General features: G+C 45.9%; 2 protein-coding genes across 3 annotated transcripts in view; both read left to right on the top strand.

Annotated features, from left to right (window-relative positions):
- The window catches only part of trpc5a (transient receptor potential cation channel, subfamily C, member 5a), a 74,489-nt gene extending 66,226 nt beyond the window's left edge, over positions 1-8,263 (top strand). For both annotated transcript variants that reach the window (XM_047336226.1, XM_035605736.2), the window contains 3 exons: positions 689-730; positions 2,414-2,503; positions 3,522-8,263. In XM_047336226.1, coding sequence (XP_047192182.1) covers positions 689-730; positions 2,414-2,503; positions 3,522-4,526 — 1,137 coding nt within the window. In that variant the 3' untranslated portion in view covers positions 4,527-8,263. The remainder of the gene's footprint in view (positions 1-688; positions 731-2,413; positions 2,504-3,521) is intronic.
- A 1,802-nt stretch (positions 8,264-10,065) lies between these two features.
- Positions 10,066-14,553, top strand: cnpy3 (canopy FGF signaling regulator 3). Its single transcript, XM_035608102.2, has 6 exons — positions 10,066-10,372; positions 11,175-11,301; positions 11,592-11,688; positions 11,800-11,922; positions 12,186-12,303; positions 12,705-14,553. Exons 1-6 carry the CDS (start codon positions 10,225-10,227, stop codon positions 12,971-12,973), a joined length of 882 nt encoding a protein of 293 aa, XP_035463995.2. The 5' UTR covers positions 10,066-10,224; the 3' UTR covers positions 12,974-14,553.
- Positions 14,554-14,797: the final 244 nt, after the last annotated feature.

Below are 14,797 nucleotides of genomic sequence, written 5' to 3'. Positions count from 1 at the left end.
CTCAAATTGTCTTAACTTGACGTTTTGCTGAAATATTCCTGCTCTTGTCTTCTTACTTCATCCCGTCCGTTCTTCCCTCTCGTCTAAAAAAAGAGAATCACGTCCGCTCCTCGTTCTGTCGCGACCAATAAAACCAACGAATAAACGAATAGAAACGTTGAATCACAGCCGCGGCGTCTGACGGCCGCCTGCTCTCGGTTCAATCGTCTCCGTCGCTTTGAAGGAGCTGAGCGGTGATTGCGAGCGTCGGATGTCAGATGAAGAGCGGTGACACGTCCACTGGATTAACTGTTGGCTTCATTACTCAGCAGACCTCTTCTGCACTAAAGCCTCATTCTGTCCGTTGGTTCCCTTCACTGTATGAACAAAGATGACAAGCAACACGGAAATTATTGTTTGATCTACAGTACATGAGTGTCAGGTCGTGGATGTTTGAGGGGGAGGGTCGTGTTTTCAGTTGACCTTGACCTTCGACCTTTGACCGATCAACTCCAAACGTTTATCATGTGGAGAGTTCCTCCCTTAGTGACGTTCCACTGAGTTTGGGGCAAATCCGTCCGTGTGTTGTTGAGTTTCTTTGTACACACACACACACACACACACACACACACACACACACACACACACACACACACACACACAGAGCGATGTGGTGTTTTAATATGATGTTTGTTTTGTCTCTCTGCAGGAACGTCACGCTGACAGTCTGATACAGAACCAGCATTACCAGGTCTGTATGTGTGTCTACTGTACGTACGTGTGTGTGTGTGTGTGTGTGTGTGTGTGTGTGTGTGTGTGTGGTGGAACGAGCACTTGGGTATTAGGACACACCGTGTGTGTGTGTTAAAGAACCAATCAGAGGTTTTGAAGATGCAATAAAGTGACGAGTCGTCACAGAGAAGCTCCTGTTTTTCACTTCCTCAAGTTTCACACACACACACACACACACACACACACACATACACACACACACACACACACACACACACACTTTCAGAACAGATTGTGTCTCCCCAAACCATGTTGCTTGGCAGTGTCCGAACTAACACCAGCTCCCTGTGGGTCCACAGAGTGCCTCAGTGTGTGTGTGTGTGTGTGTGTGTGTGTGTGTGTGTGTCTGTGTGTGTGTGTGTGTGTGTTTCTTTGAGCCCTGCGGAGTTCCGAGGCCAAACGAACACGTTGAGTCCATTTTCCTCTCGATTAAACATTTAAAGAGTCCTTTTCCGTCACACCTCTGACCGACAGTCGTGACTGAACCCGACAGGAGGAGGTCGCGTCCGTCTGCGTCAAGTCTTCTCACCAGCAGAATGTCTGTTCACGTCAAACAAACCTTCTGAACTCTTCAAGGGATGTGTTTTTACAGTCAAACCGACTCTCCTAAACGTCGCCAGTGGGAGAATCAGTACAGTTTCGTTCTGTAACGTCCGCTCTCCGGGGACGTGCTTTTTTACTTTTCAGGATAAAACTTTCAAACCCTCCGAAATCAGCCTGAGCTCTCGAGTTGTGACGCCTCAGCCCTGGCAGCGGCGACAATGAGCGAGGAATGCCAAGTACTTCTCATCTTTCTGGCGCCGCCGCCGCTCGTTTGATACCCGTCCATTTATTTATTGTCGTCAGGATCCGTCCTTCACTTCAACGGAGCGCGTTGGCAGCGGCGGAGAGCGACAGCGCGCCAGAGCGTCCTGCTTGGCAGTCGCAGGTGTTGACTGTGGGAGGACGCTGTGCGTGTGTGTGTGTGTGTGTGTGTGTGTGTGTGTGTGTGTGTGTGTGTGTGTGTGTGTGTGTGTGTGTGTGTGTGTGGTGTGTGTGTGTGTGTGTGTGTGTGTGTGTGGTGTGTGTGTGTGTGTGTGTGCGCGTGTCACCGCCCACTGATCACAGAATGCTGGTTGATTTTGTCGCCCGCACTGTGAATCAATCAGGGTCCGTCGCCTCATTGGCTGATGCATTAACGAGACAATAACATTTCGATTCTGCTCCGCTGTCGCGTCTTTTATCCATCGCACCTCAAAAACACTGACAACTGCTCAAATATTTGAGAAAGAAATTATATATATATAATGTTTTTAAAATATATATATATATATATATATATTTTTTAATTTATTTTTATTATTATAACATTTAAGTGTCTTTAAATTTCTGCATGAAATTTGTTGAGGAAAAGAAAATTAGACACTTTCTAGATTTTTATTGATCTATAAATGTAAATATCACTTTTTGACAGGTCCTATGTAAGAAGAGTTTATAGTTATTATTATAATTTATTTTTAATATCATTATACACTTGAACATCGACGTAGTTTGTCAACTGACAGTGTGCAAATTTTTTTAAAAAATGAGCAAACTACCAGACCTGTGAAATGAATGTGAAGTGAGTTGCGTTGAGTAACCACGGCGACCGTCCTCTCCGCAGGAAGTGATCCGGAGCCTGGTGAAGAGATACGTGGCGGCCATGATACGCAGCGCCAAGACGGACGAGGGACTGACGGAGGAAAACTTTAAGGTGCTGATGTTGTTGTTGTTCTTTCAGTTTGGGTTTAATCTTTTAGACTAAATAAGTCGTGTACGTTTAGTTTTCATTCATTTGTTCTTCTCAAGTGTGGTTCGTCCTTATTAATAGATGTGGAACAGGAAGTTTTAGTTTGTGTTGCATCGTTTATCGTTGTTTTCATTTTGTTTTCTGACTGTTCTTTTTTTTATTTCCGTTATTTTTTTTACAGCTACTTTATTACATCAACGTTAATAACCCCGGTGCACAGAAACATCCCTGGTGGTCCCCCGACCTTTCCTGTCTCCATCTTACTAAAGGCCAAAATAAATAGATACCTACGTTTATGAAACAGAACAGGTTTTATCGACACCAGAGGCAGAGCTGCTTCCATCACCGGAGAGATTTACCGAACGATTTTCAAAAGCAAACACCTGCCAACTCCGAGGCGTCTCCTTCTCCGACGGCCCGTGATCCATGATGCTTCAGCAGAGTGTTTCTTTCTATTTATCCAAATCTTCTGCGTCATAAATTATTCTGATATGATTTACCCGAGTCTCCCTCGACGCCTCTGGAGCCCGGGCCTGCGCTTCGAGAGGGAAAAGTTCCTTTGGGGCTTTTTTCCGTGCAACATCAACAGAGACTGAATCACCTACACACCCGAGAGTGTGTGTGTGTGTGTGTGTGTGTGTGTGTGTGTGTGTGTAGCATCAGGTGCATGTTGAGGTCAATCACTTGTTTTATTCTCTGAGGTGTCGAGCCGCGTGTGCTGCCTCCGGATCCCATATGGCAAACGTTACAAAAATATTATATATACATATATATAGATATTTATACACATGCTTTTATTTTATTGACGTGGATGTAAACACAGCGAGTGTCTATGTAGCTCATCATCTGTTGAAGCTACGGACGAATATACAAGTTGCACAGGATCTAAAATTAAAATAATAATTCTTCTTTTATCTTTGTTTATTTAATAAACGACACATTATTTTGACATGTTAAAAACGACCCCTCTCTGTCTTCGTAGGAGTTGAAGCAGGACATCTCCAGCTTCCGCTACGAGGTCCTGGATCTCCTCGGCAACCGCCGTCCCCCCCGGCGACACTACTCCTCCTCCAGCGAGGCGACGAGAGACGAAGGCGCCATGGCCTCGGAGGACGACAGCGAATCGGGCGACGGCGGCGGTGGAGTTGGAGGCCAAAGGTCAAGGGGCGTGACCTTCATGACCCCGCCGGAGGACGACCCGAGGCAGGCGCTCGGCGTCTCGGCCCTGGTGCGGTCCATTTCTGGAATGACCCGGGCGGAGAGTGGGGGAGAGGGCGAGGAGGGGGAGCTGCAGGAGAGCATCGGGTGGGGGCAGGAGGAGGAGGAGGAAGAGGAGGGGAAACCAAAGAGCAATGGGCTGAAGACGACCGTCGTCCCTCCGTCCTCCACCAGCATCCTCCCCTCGCCGTCCTCGTCCTTCTCCTCGTCCTTCTCGTCGTCGCTCTCTCGCACCAGGAGTCGCCTGCAGCGTCTCTCGGCTCCGGGGGCAAAGACGGACTCCTTCAAGCGCCTCTCCTACATGTTCTCCCGCTCCAAACGCAAAGCGCCCGCCATGCCCCTTCCCCTCCAGTCCCCGCCCTCCTACACCATCTCGGACGGGCTGCTCCGCCCCCTGGGGAGCCACAGCCACGCCGACCTGGGACTCAGCGACGTGACCAGAAGCGAGATCCACCTGAACGAGGTGGGCCGCTCGGTCGACATCGGCAACCCGTCGTTCTCGCCGCGGAGAACCAACGGGCGGGACTCGCTCCTCGCGCTGCCCCTCCCGCCCCCGTGCCCCTGCCAATCCCTGCACTGTGCTTCCAACATGTCCGAGTCCAGCTCTCGCCTCCTGGACTCCAGCGAGGACGTTTTCCTGGGGGGAGCGGGCGAGGGCCACGTGGGCGGCGGAGGGGTGATGGTGATGGGCGGGTGGGTGGGGCCGTGCAACGATGTCATAGAGGACAGCTGTGAGGTCATAGAGGACTCGGTCACCACGCAGCTATAGGAGGGACGGACAACCGGACTGTTTTTCTTTGTTTGTTTGCAAAATGGACGAACGCCTTCGGAGCGAGGGAAGCGGAGAGAGAGAGGTGGGAGGGGCGGGGCCAAGAAACCAACGGATCCCGGAATTCTTCAATGCTGCATTTCCAAGAGCGGAGCCGGTCCCAGGGATCGGCGCCACCGACGGTCCTCAAATGGCCGGCGGTCATGAAGACAGTTTGATGGATCTTCCTCCTGGGGAAAGTTCCCCAATTGATGTTTAAGTATCAGCAGTTTCACAGACGTCTTGTCCTCATGTCGGGGGGAAGACGCATGTCGCGCTGCGCTCGGCGACGGGGACAGATCGGTGCGACGGGCCGCGACGCGTCCGTGCAGCCGCACATCACACCGTCGTGATCAGGTCAAAGTCAAACGTACGTCTTTCACGAGCAGACTGTCTTCATGAACGCCGGCCGCAGGAGGACACAGGCGAGGAGAGTACAACTCTTTTTTTTCTTCAAACACGCATGATTATTATGGAATTACCAGGAGCCAAAGCAAGTGTTGAGGAGGGGAGTTTTCCTCCGTGGTTGTCAACGCAGCTGCCGTCTGTCCCTTTAACTTCAGCGCAGTTGGAACCTAGAGTGGAATTAAATCGTTTTTAAAAAGCACCTCTGGAATTTTGAAAGAAACGGAAACTGCCATCGGACTCCAGCCAAACGAAAAGGAACGCGTCCCACCGTCAACGTGACGCGTGACTCACTTCTGTGGAAATCTGCAAAAAAAATGTATCTTCGTCAGGACAAAAAGGAAAATGGAATAACTTCCCCTTTAACTCATGGATTCATGGATTCAAACCCGCGACCGAATCACTGGGATGGAAGGAAAAGGCCTGGAACCATTGCTCCGCCTGCACCCTCTCTCTCTGCATCGACAAAGGGCCAAGGAACTTTACTTTATCCTAATAATACTAGTAATAATAATAACTATAATAACAATAATAAGAGACTTTGAATAATAATGATAATAATGATAATAATGGTTTCTGAACACTGTCTTTGCTTCTATTTGAGTTGCCTGCGATATCACGGCTTCTCGTTCAGCTCTTCCTTAACAAGTACACTTTAACCTTGATGAATGAAAACATACGGTGATATTTTATTGGTGGAGACGGATGAATGGGCGGAACGGAGGGGCGGGGCGGGGGGGGGGGGGCAGGAAGAAGAGAGAGGTGAGAGGAAAAGGAACGCGGGACGTTTTCTGGATCAGAACAGGGAGGAAGGGAGGAGACGAGGCAGCGAGGTGAAGACGATGGCGACGGGTGTGCCTCTCCATCTACTGTGTTTGGGGGGGAAATCTGTTTTAAAGGGAAATTTCACCAGAATTTCATCATGACTTTTTTTCTTTTCTTTCCTTCTTCTTCTTCTTCTCGGAGCCGCTCAGTGCGGCGACTTCCAACGGTTGGCATGAGCAGAGGCTGTCGCATTTTACTCTGGTTAATATGCGACTGTCGGCAGTGCAGTAGAGGAATTATGCATGTCTGATCAAACACAAACACACACACACACACACACACACACTCCGACGACGGTGTGATGAGTAGCTCCCGGCCAAATGTTTTGCCCTTCATGAGATCTCCCCGGAGTCGCCCATTGTCTTTGTTCACATCCTTCATTTTCTCTTTCATTCGTTTTGTCTTCCCCTCCGCCACACACACACACACACACACACACACACGCACACACGCACACACCTGCCATGACATCACCACCGCCAGCTCTCTTGGCAGAAAGATTTCGACCGTGCGCCGCATCGCCGTCTCAATGATGTCCCGGTGTAACCATGGCGACCCGATTCCTCCCCCGACAGCCTGTGATGATAAAGTCACGCCCAGAGGCCGGAGAGCTTTTGCCCGATGGAGTCGGAGGGTGCAGCGAAGTGGTTAACGATGACGACGCCCCTTTTATTTTTAAATGATAATGACTTGTGATCAGAAGCAAAGACTTTTGGGACGAAAAGCCACAAAAATCTTCCAAAACACTTAAAGTCCATCTTTTCGCCACAGTCACACGCCGGCCATTTTGGAGAGCTAGCTCAAACGCCGTTATCATGATGAGTAATGTTGTATTCTGCTGTCATCCAGGTTACGGCGTCTAACAGCTAACGTTGGCATTCAACCACTGCGTAGCCAACATAACTGTTTGCTAATGTTACGCGATATGATGGGGAAAGGATTTCTGATTCTAAAATGTCAATCTTTAGCCTTGGGGGTGAAATGGACTGGACGGAATCAAGCTAGCAGTGTAGCGTTAGCTTTTGTTGTGGTGTCTTTTCACCCATGTAATGTTCGTACAGTTTACATTCCAACACAGCAGTTTGTTCCAAGTACATTAGCATTGGATTTAGCATTTAGCATCTAGCTTACAGGCTTGATTCAAACGCATTTTACATCCAAGGCTAACACCATATCTCGCCATGAATCAGAATGAGAGAGAAAAAATTGCGGGATCTGACGCTTCCTAAACCCAAAACAAAACAGGTCTAATGTGATAATGGGCCCTGCGTTGTCTTTAATGCACTGGGATGTTAGATGATTATCATAACCATTATCTTGTGATCCTCTGCGACGCTCCAGGCGTTTATTAAATCATCGGTTTGATCGGTTAGCTCAGACTCACGCCGGGGAGGTCAGGTGTGCAGCGGGGGTTTATGAATTTCAATTGGCTTTTAAAATCGGCAAGCAGAGCGGCGAAGGGGGGAGGGGGTTGGTTGTACACCACGGGTTTGGTAAATGTAATGAATATGAAACACCAAGGTGGTGTTGTCAAATTGTGAGGGGGACCAGTGTGTTAGTGCTTCCTTCCTATGGGTTGAAAGCACAGACTGTATATGAGAAATGGACGTATAGTCACCGTGTCCGGATTGTGAAGCCAATGCAAAAGTACCTGAAGCCTGTATTCGCTGTACTGACCAGCAGGGGGCGACTATGCGAAAGCGACTCGACTGCTCACTTGATTCATAACGTCAGTAAAGCATTTTCCTGAGGAGTTTATGGTTCAATCTCCAGTTTCAAGTCTTCTTCAATAACATGATGTTCATTTTGTTGGGGGCGTGGATGCAGTGTGATTGACAGCTAGGGCCGACCAATGGTTGCAGGTGTATGTGTAGTGGACGAGCTCTCAGTCAGGCCCCACCCCTCGCTCCTCCACACATGGTTGCTTCTGGTTTCAAAAAACCAAGATGACGCCCAAAAACAGAAAGCCTGGAGCTGCAGCTGCTCCTCGGTTTGTCAAAGGAAGTGGATCTCCTGGTTACCACGGCAACCACCCTGCGTGCTACCACCTGATAATCAGGGCGGCGCAGCGCCACACATGCGCCCCCCCCCCCCCCCCCCGAAGCCTTCTCCGTTACGCTCTGCCGTCATCTCTCATATCCTCTCAGAAAATAACTTTTTTATGTTTGGGCTAAAATGATTTGGAGCAGCTACTCATCACACACACACACACACACACACACACACACACACAACATGTACATGGCATCATTCAGGTTCCCCCCTCTCACCCTCTAAAGGGATTTTGAGCTTTAAAAACAAAAACTTGTCTGACTCGTTTTTCTTTGTTGTTCATTTTCCTTCTTTTTCTTTTTCTTCTTCTGGATTTCCACGTGAATGAATGAATGTATATGACTGTGTTATTTTTCTAGAAGCGGACGGCTAGCGCACGTTGTTGACTCTTTAATAAAGGCATCCTTAGAAAACTGGGCGGAGCTCGGACTGTTTCATTGATGTGTGTGTGTGTGTGTGTGTGTGTGTGTGTCGTGTCACATGGACGCCGAACATCGACCAAAGAACACGCTTCATTGTGATTTCATGAAAAATGTTGTTTTAATGTCAATGCTGAGTGGGGTTCTTTTAACTCTCACGCTTTAGTTTCACCAGAATGTTTTGTTAAGTATCGAAACAAAACTCTTTGAGTGAAAAAATGAAATCTGTGGATTTCGATGCTTTTTAAAAAAGTTATTTGTTTGTGGAAACACAAAGAGCGTGGCCGCAAGCGCTCGGCCTCTCGTCTCCGATGCTTTTAGCGCCACGAGGCCGACGTCCCTGTGTCACCACGTGTCAGCTCCGTGTGTTTAAACCTAAAGAGCTTTTCAACAACCTGCAATATAATCTGACATATTATTATCATTATTATTATCTTATTCAAGGAACGACAGAAAAGGGAGAGCGAGCGATGGAGAGACGAGAGTTGTTTCTGTTTTAACAAAGCCCTCGCTCGCCCGTTGTGTGGGCTGCACCGCTGAATAGAAACCAGCTTTCATCTCTCTCTCTTTCTCTCCCTCCATCAACCTCCCCTCCACCAACTCAGTGTCAAGCTCTGCTATGAGACACACAGAGATCTGAGTGTGTGTGTGTGGTCTAGGTATTACTGATATTGCGGGGATCTGTTCACACGGTCACATTAATAGGACTTGTCGTCCTTATGGGGACAAAGACATGTCCCCGTGTTTGAAGGTTAAACTGAGGTCAGGTTTAAGTTAGGATCAAGTTTGGGTTTAGGGTTTACGGAAATGTGTGTTACTCATGTTGCCAAGTTTTTTTTAAATTAAATATTTCATTTTTGGAATTGACGAACATTACCTTCGTAATGTTGCCATTTTTTTTCCACCAAAGTGTAGAAGATGTCAATTCCTCAGAAATGTAAATGTCAAAGGTCAAAGGTTACAGCAAACTACAGGGCTATATATATATATATACTGTGTATGTGAGTAGTGTGCATTTTTATGTTGCATAATCACTTTTCGTCATACTGTGCATGAGGCGCGTGTGCACGGCTCCCTCTGCTGGACAAAATTGATTGATAATCACAACACTGAGGCCGTGGATCCACATTTCACATCGACAGAATAAAAAAAATTGAATAAAATTAAAAACCACCACAGTTGAATTTCAGACCAACAAATCAGATGTTGAACAAAAAGGACAAGTTGCAACAATAGAAAATCAGATTAGAAAATATGTTGAGCAATTTTAAGTTAGGTGAGTGAGCGATAAGGTAGAGACAGTGTGTGTGTGTGTGTGTGTGTGTGTGTGTGTTGTGTGCGTCCATGTTTGCTCAGTGGCCTCGAACGCCTCCAGGTTCTGACCAATGAGGGTCCAGGACTCGGATGAGATTATTGATCCTGCTGGCATCTCGACACACACACACACACACACACACACACACACACACACACACACACACACACACACACACACACACACACCAAATGCTAAGATTCTCTCTTAAAATGCTATTATCACAAATTTTCTTCTATTTTTTAAAATGATAATAATAATAATAATTATTATTATTATTATTATTATTATTATTATTATTAACTTTAAAATATGTTTTCAGGTGTTTATGAAGAAAAACAGTTCACTTCCTGTTTGTCTCTATCATTTAAAAAAAACGCAGAGTGATACTTCTCGTCCTTTTTCTCCACTCTTCGATTCCTCCCGTTCCTCCCATTGGTCGCAGCGTGCTGCCACTTCTCCCTCTGTGATTGGCCGCCGGGCTGCTGCGTCGAGCGGCGCAAAGCGGAAGTGAGAGCATCTGGCAGGAGAGCGATTCCCCTCCGGAACAGGAGGAGGATGTGAAAGTTAACACGATACCGGTTTCGAATAAACACACAACCGGCAGCTGGAGTCAGAACCGGAGCGACGCCGAGCAGACGACATGAAGTTGGCGGCGTGCGCGGCGTTTTTCCTGGTGGTTGGTTCGGTCGGAGCGGCGAAGAGCGGCGGAGCTGGAGCTGGAGGAGGAGGAGGAAGAGGAGGAGGAGGAGGAGACGACGACTGGGTTCATCTGCCCAACAAGTGTGAAGGTACATAACGGTTCTGACGGCGGCTCCACGGAGGACCGGAGCCCGGGGGAGGAGGGTCCACGTCCCGCTGGCTTCACTCTGACACGAGGCCGGAAGCGCTTTAATCACAATGTCCAAATAAGCAGCTGCTCGATTTGTTGTCATCAAATGAAGAATTTGATAACAATTTATGGAAATAAAAATAATGTCTTTCGACTCCTCAATTCATCAATGATTAAGCTGTAAAACAAATGGATTGATCCTGATGATCCTGATGTCCGATACGGACGGTGGCCCCGAGAGCTCACAGCACTGCACCTTGACCAAACACACGCGAATAGACAAAAAGACAAGACAAATTAATAGGACGTCTTCTTCAGCATTTAGAAAACACGCTTGCAAATAGACGTTTTGCAACGAAACGGAAGTGTTTCCAGAGGACACTTAAAAGTGATGCACACGTCTGGACATGCTTCTTGTTCTTGTTTGGACTCACATCGCTATAAAGGTTCTCTTTCCGTCAGTGGTCTGGGAACATGAGATAAAAAGTGTTTTGGATTATTATAACATTGTGATCGCATGAGATCCAGAGACGTGTGCATCACTTTTAAGTGTCCCCTGGAAACACTTCCGTGTCATTGCTGTTTGTTTGCGGCGTGTTTTCTAAATGCTGCACATTGTGTCTTCAAATTGATATTAGGATGTTTTCTTAACTTGCTTGTTTTCAGATTAAATATCGTCTTTAATCTTCATGCTTGTTGCAGATTTAAAAAAAAAAATCCTTGAGTAAACAAACTCTGTGTGTGTGTGTGTTTGTTGTCAGTCTGTAAGTTTGTCAGCATCGAGATGAAGTCGGCGTTTGACGAGACGGGGAAGACGAAGGAGGTGATCGACACGAACTACCGCTTCATCGACAGCAAGGGGGCGCCGCCGATCAAATACGTCAAGTCGTAAGTGCTGTGTGTGTGTGTGTGTGTGTGTGTGTGTGTGTGTGTGTGTGTGTGTGTGTGTGTGTGTGTGTGTGTGTGTGTGTGTGTGTGTGTGTGTGTGTGTGTGTGTGTGTGTGTGTTGTCGCCTGTCTGTCTCCATTTTGTGGCGATTCAGATCGCTATGGAAGAAGACAGCTCCAGAATCAGCTGCTGGAATATTCTGCTCTGTAAAGAAAGCATGATATTGTAATAAGATATGTAATATATATATATATGTATATATATAATAAGATTTTCTCTTTCCTCTGCAGTGACCTCAGGTTCATAGAGGTCGTGGAGAATGTGTGTCAGAGGCTGTTGACGTATAATCTGCACAAGGAGCGAACCGGCAGCAACCGCTTCGCCAAGGTCGGTGTGAGGGCGTGCGTCTGTTTCGTGATTTGATTTATTCATGGTTTTGTTTATTGGAAGTCTCTGTAAACGTCCATGTTCTTCTTCTTCTTCTTCTTCTCTGCGCAGGGGATGTCGGAGACGTTCTCCACCCTCCACGGCCTGGTGAACAAGGGCGTGAATGTGGTGATGGACATCCCCTTCGAGCTGTGGAACGAGACTTCGGCAGAGGTTGCCGACCTCAAGAAACAGGTGCTACCACGGCTACTGTACTAATATTTTACATTTAACTTTCATGTTCCCGTTTAAATTCAGAATCACGATTAACGTGTGTGTGTTTCAGGATATGAGTAAAAAACTCTTCAATCTCACAATTTTATTTCTTCAGTTACAAAGTCACAGAACTCAATCGTTGCTATTATGAACATAAATAGTCATCGTTAATTATGTTTCATAATTATACTAACGTGTGTGGGGTCTGTCTGTCTGTGTGTGTGTGTGTTTGTCTGTCGCAGTGTGACACGATGGTGGAAAGGTACGAGGACGTGATCGAGGACTGGTACAAAGGAAGCCAGGAGGAAGACCTGACCACGTACCTGTGTGAGAAACATGTTCTCAAAGGACAGGACACAGGTAACACACACACACATGCCTACTGTCGCTATGGTTACGCCTGGCGTCCACACAACTCAGCAGGAAGCACTTCCTGGTCCCGTTGTAGTTTCTGAAAAACTCTGTGGGCTGTGTTATTTTAGTCTGGGCGGACAGAAACGCCCAGACTCTCGGATTGGTTCTCATCAGCCACGCCCCGACGACTAATGCGTCGCGACAGTGACAGTTCCCTGCTCCGACTTTTCACCGTCGCTGCTCCTCATCGCTGGTAGTATTTTGCTGTAACTGAGCAACCGACTGCAGCGGGAGACAATCTACTTCCTGTTTACACCACATGATGATGTTGTCCACGAGAGACTCAGACACCGAGTGCACATCATTTAAAAAATGATTTATTGTTGTCTTTGTGTTTCTCCGTCCAGCTTGTCTGGACGAGGAGTGGGCAAAGAGGAAGGGAGACCAGGCCGCCATCGCGGAGGACAAGAAGAAGAAGAAGAAGAAGAAGAAGAAGAAGGTCAAGGGAAAAGGTGAGGAAGGAGAGAAGGCGGCCAAGAAGAAGACGACGGAGAAGAAGGTGAAGAAGAAGAAGAACAAGAGCAAATCTCCGGTGGAAAAGACGGACGGAGGGGCGTCGTCCGACGACGGGATCCAGCCGCAGGTGCCTCTGTCCGGGCAGAAGACGGAGCTGTGAGGCCTGGTCCTGGATCAGCTGCTCTGAAATTCAACTCTCTGAGCAGAGACGCGTTGCACTGTTACATCCCGTTCTTTCGTGTTTTTTTTTTACAACGTAATCCAAATCTTTATTGTTCAGGTTCATGTGATTTTTTACCTCTGTTTCAGTTTTGTAAACTCATCTCAGCGTAACCTGCAGATACTTTTCATAACTGGTATCTTCCTTGAACAGGATCTTTCTGATTCATAGTGATTTTCAGAGTTTTCATTTCCGTCGAAACAATGACGTCATCGTTAACTGCTGAGTTATGGGAATGCAGCGACACAGGAGAGACCCACAGTAGCTTTTATTGAAAACATTATTATTATTTTTTTGAAAGATTATTTTTTGGGGCTCTTTCCGCCTTTAATTTGACAGGACAGCTGGGTGAGAAAGGGGAGGGAGAGGGGGAAGACATGCAGGACATCGCCACAGGTCGGATTCGAACCCAGGTCCTCTGTGTCGAGGCATAAACCTCGAAGAATTCATGAGCCTGCTCCATCCACTGAGCCACCCCGGCCACTATTGAAAACAATTTGTTGGTCAACTTACAAATAGACAAAAAAACAACCTGTGGGATTCGTCAATTAATCAAGTAGCTGATCAGGAAAATAATCAACTCTTTTAATTCATTAATCAAACAAAAATACAGCCTCAAATATGACTGTTTTAATGTGAAGAAGGGAATTTGGAGAATCATTTTGGACATTTCTCTATATTTATTGGCATTTTAAAAAGTGAAATATTGATCAATTATTGGAAACTCATTAGTTCTTTCTTTCTTTTCCTCTTAGTTGAATGTAACTGGTGATTTTATGTTTGTCTTGTCATGAATAATGTGAATTGTTATTATCTCTGCAGTTTTATTGACTGTAAAATTCATTCCAAATGTTTTTTTATGTTTGTTTTTATAATTTCTTTTGATTTAATTAATTTTGGTTGCGACCAGTTCAGTTCCTGGATCATCAGTTCCTGGAACCATCAACACACGGGGATATGTTATCGATCAGTATATTGATTGTGGCTTCTCCTGGTAATATTTTAAATGTTTGTATTAATATCAAAGGAGCAAACTGACTCAACAGGATAAAGACATTTGAATCATCTGTTGATGCAAAAAAATATCTTAATTTAATTTTTTCTGTTTGAATTCACTTTTTTGAAAAAAAATTTCTAGCAGAAATTTGATATGGAGGTCTTAAAAATCCCCTTTAATGATTCACTGCAACTTGAGGAACTTTTTTTTAAAATGTCATTTGTTGCTGTATATTAATTTTCCCACCTCTTGTTATATTTTTGAGTTTGTGTGCTTTTCAAAAGCTGCTATTTAAGGCGTGTGTGTTTATGTGTGTGTGTATGTGTGCTTGTCATTGGTCTCTTGGGCTGACAATTAATGTTTCTGTGTTGTTGTTTTTTTCGGAGTTCGTGTGTGTTTCTACAGATTTTTATTCAGAAGTTAAAATTTGCTTGCTGTGTTGCATTGGAGCTGCTTTTTTGAAACCACACGGAGAAACGTGAGTGGATGAATAAACACAGGTTTGACAAAAAAAAACCCATAACTGATTGTTTCAGAGTGCCAGATTTATTTTGCTATAGGTTTATTGATGAGTACTTCACAACTTCTACACCATCAAAACAAATGAACGATTGATAAACAATCCGGTTTTGTATTTGAAGTTATCTGCAGTCAATACATATATGGGTGTAATGTATTATTTTGACCACCAGAGGGAGCCACAGTGTCAAACTTTATCTGTCATGTAATTTTGATTGGCAGAAATAAGAGTTAAACATAACTAAAAA

The sequence above is a fragment of the Scophthalmus maximus genome, chromosome 12, assembly GCF_022379125.1.
Source record: "Scophthalmus maximus strain ysfricsl-2021 chromosome 12, ASM2237912v1, whole genome shotgun sequence".
In the NCBI taxonomy this organism is placed as follows: Eukaryota; Metazoa; Chordata; class Actinopteri; order Pleuronectiformes; family Scophthalmidae; genus Scophthalmus; species Scophthalmus maximus.
Note: the sequence above shows the minus strand (reverse complement) of the source record. Positions and strands in the feature narration are given on the sequence as shown.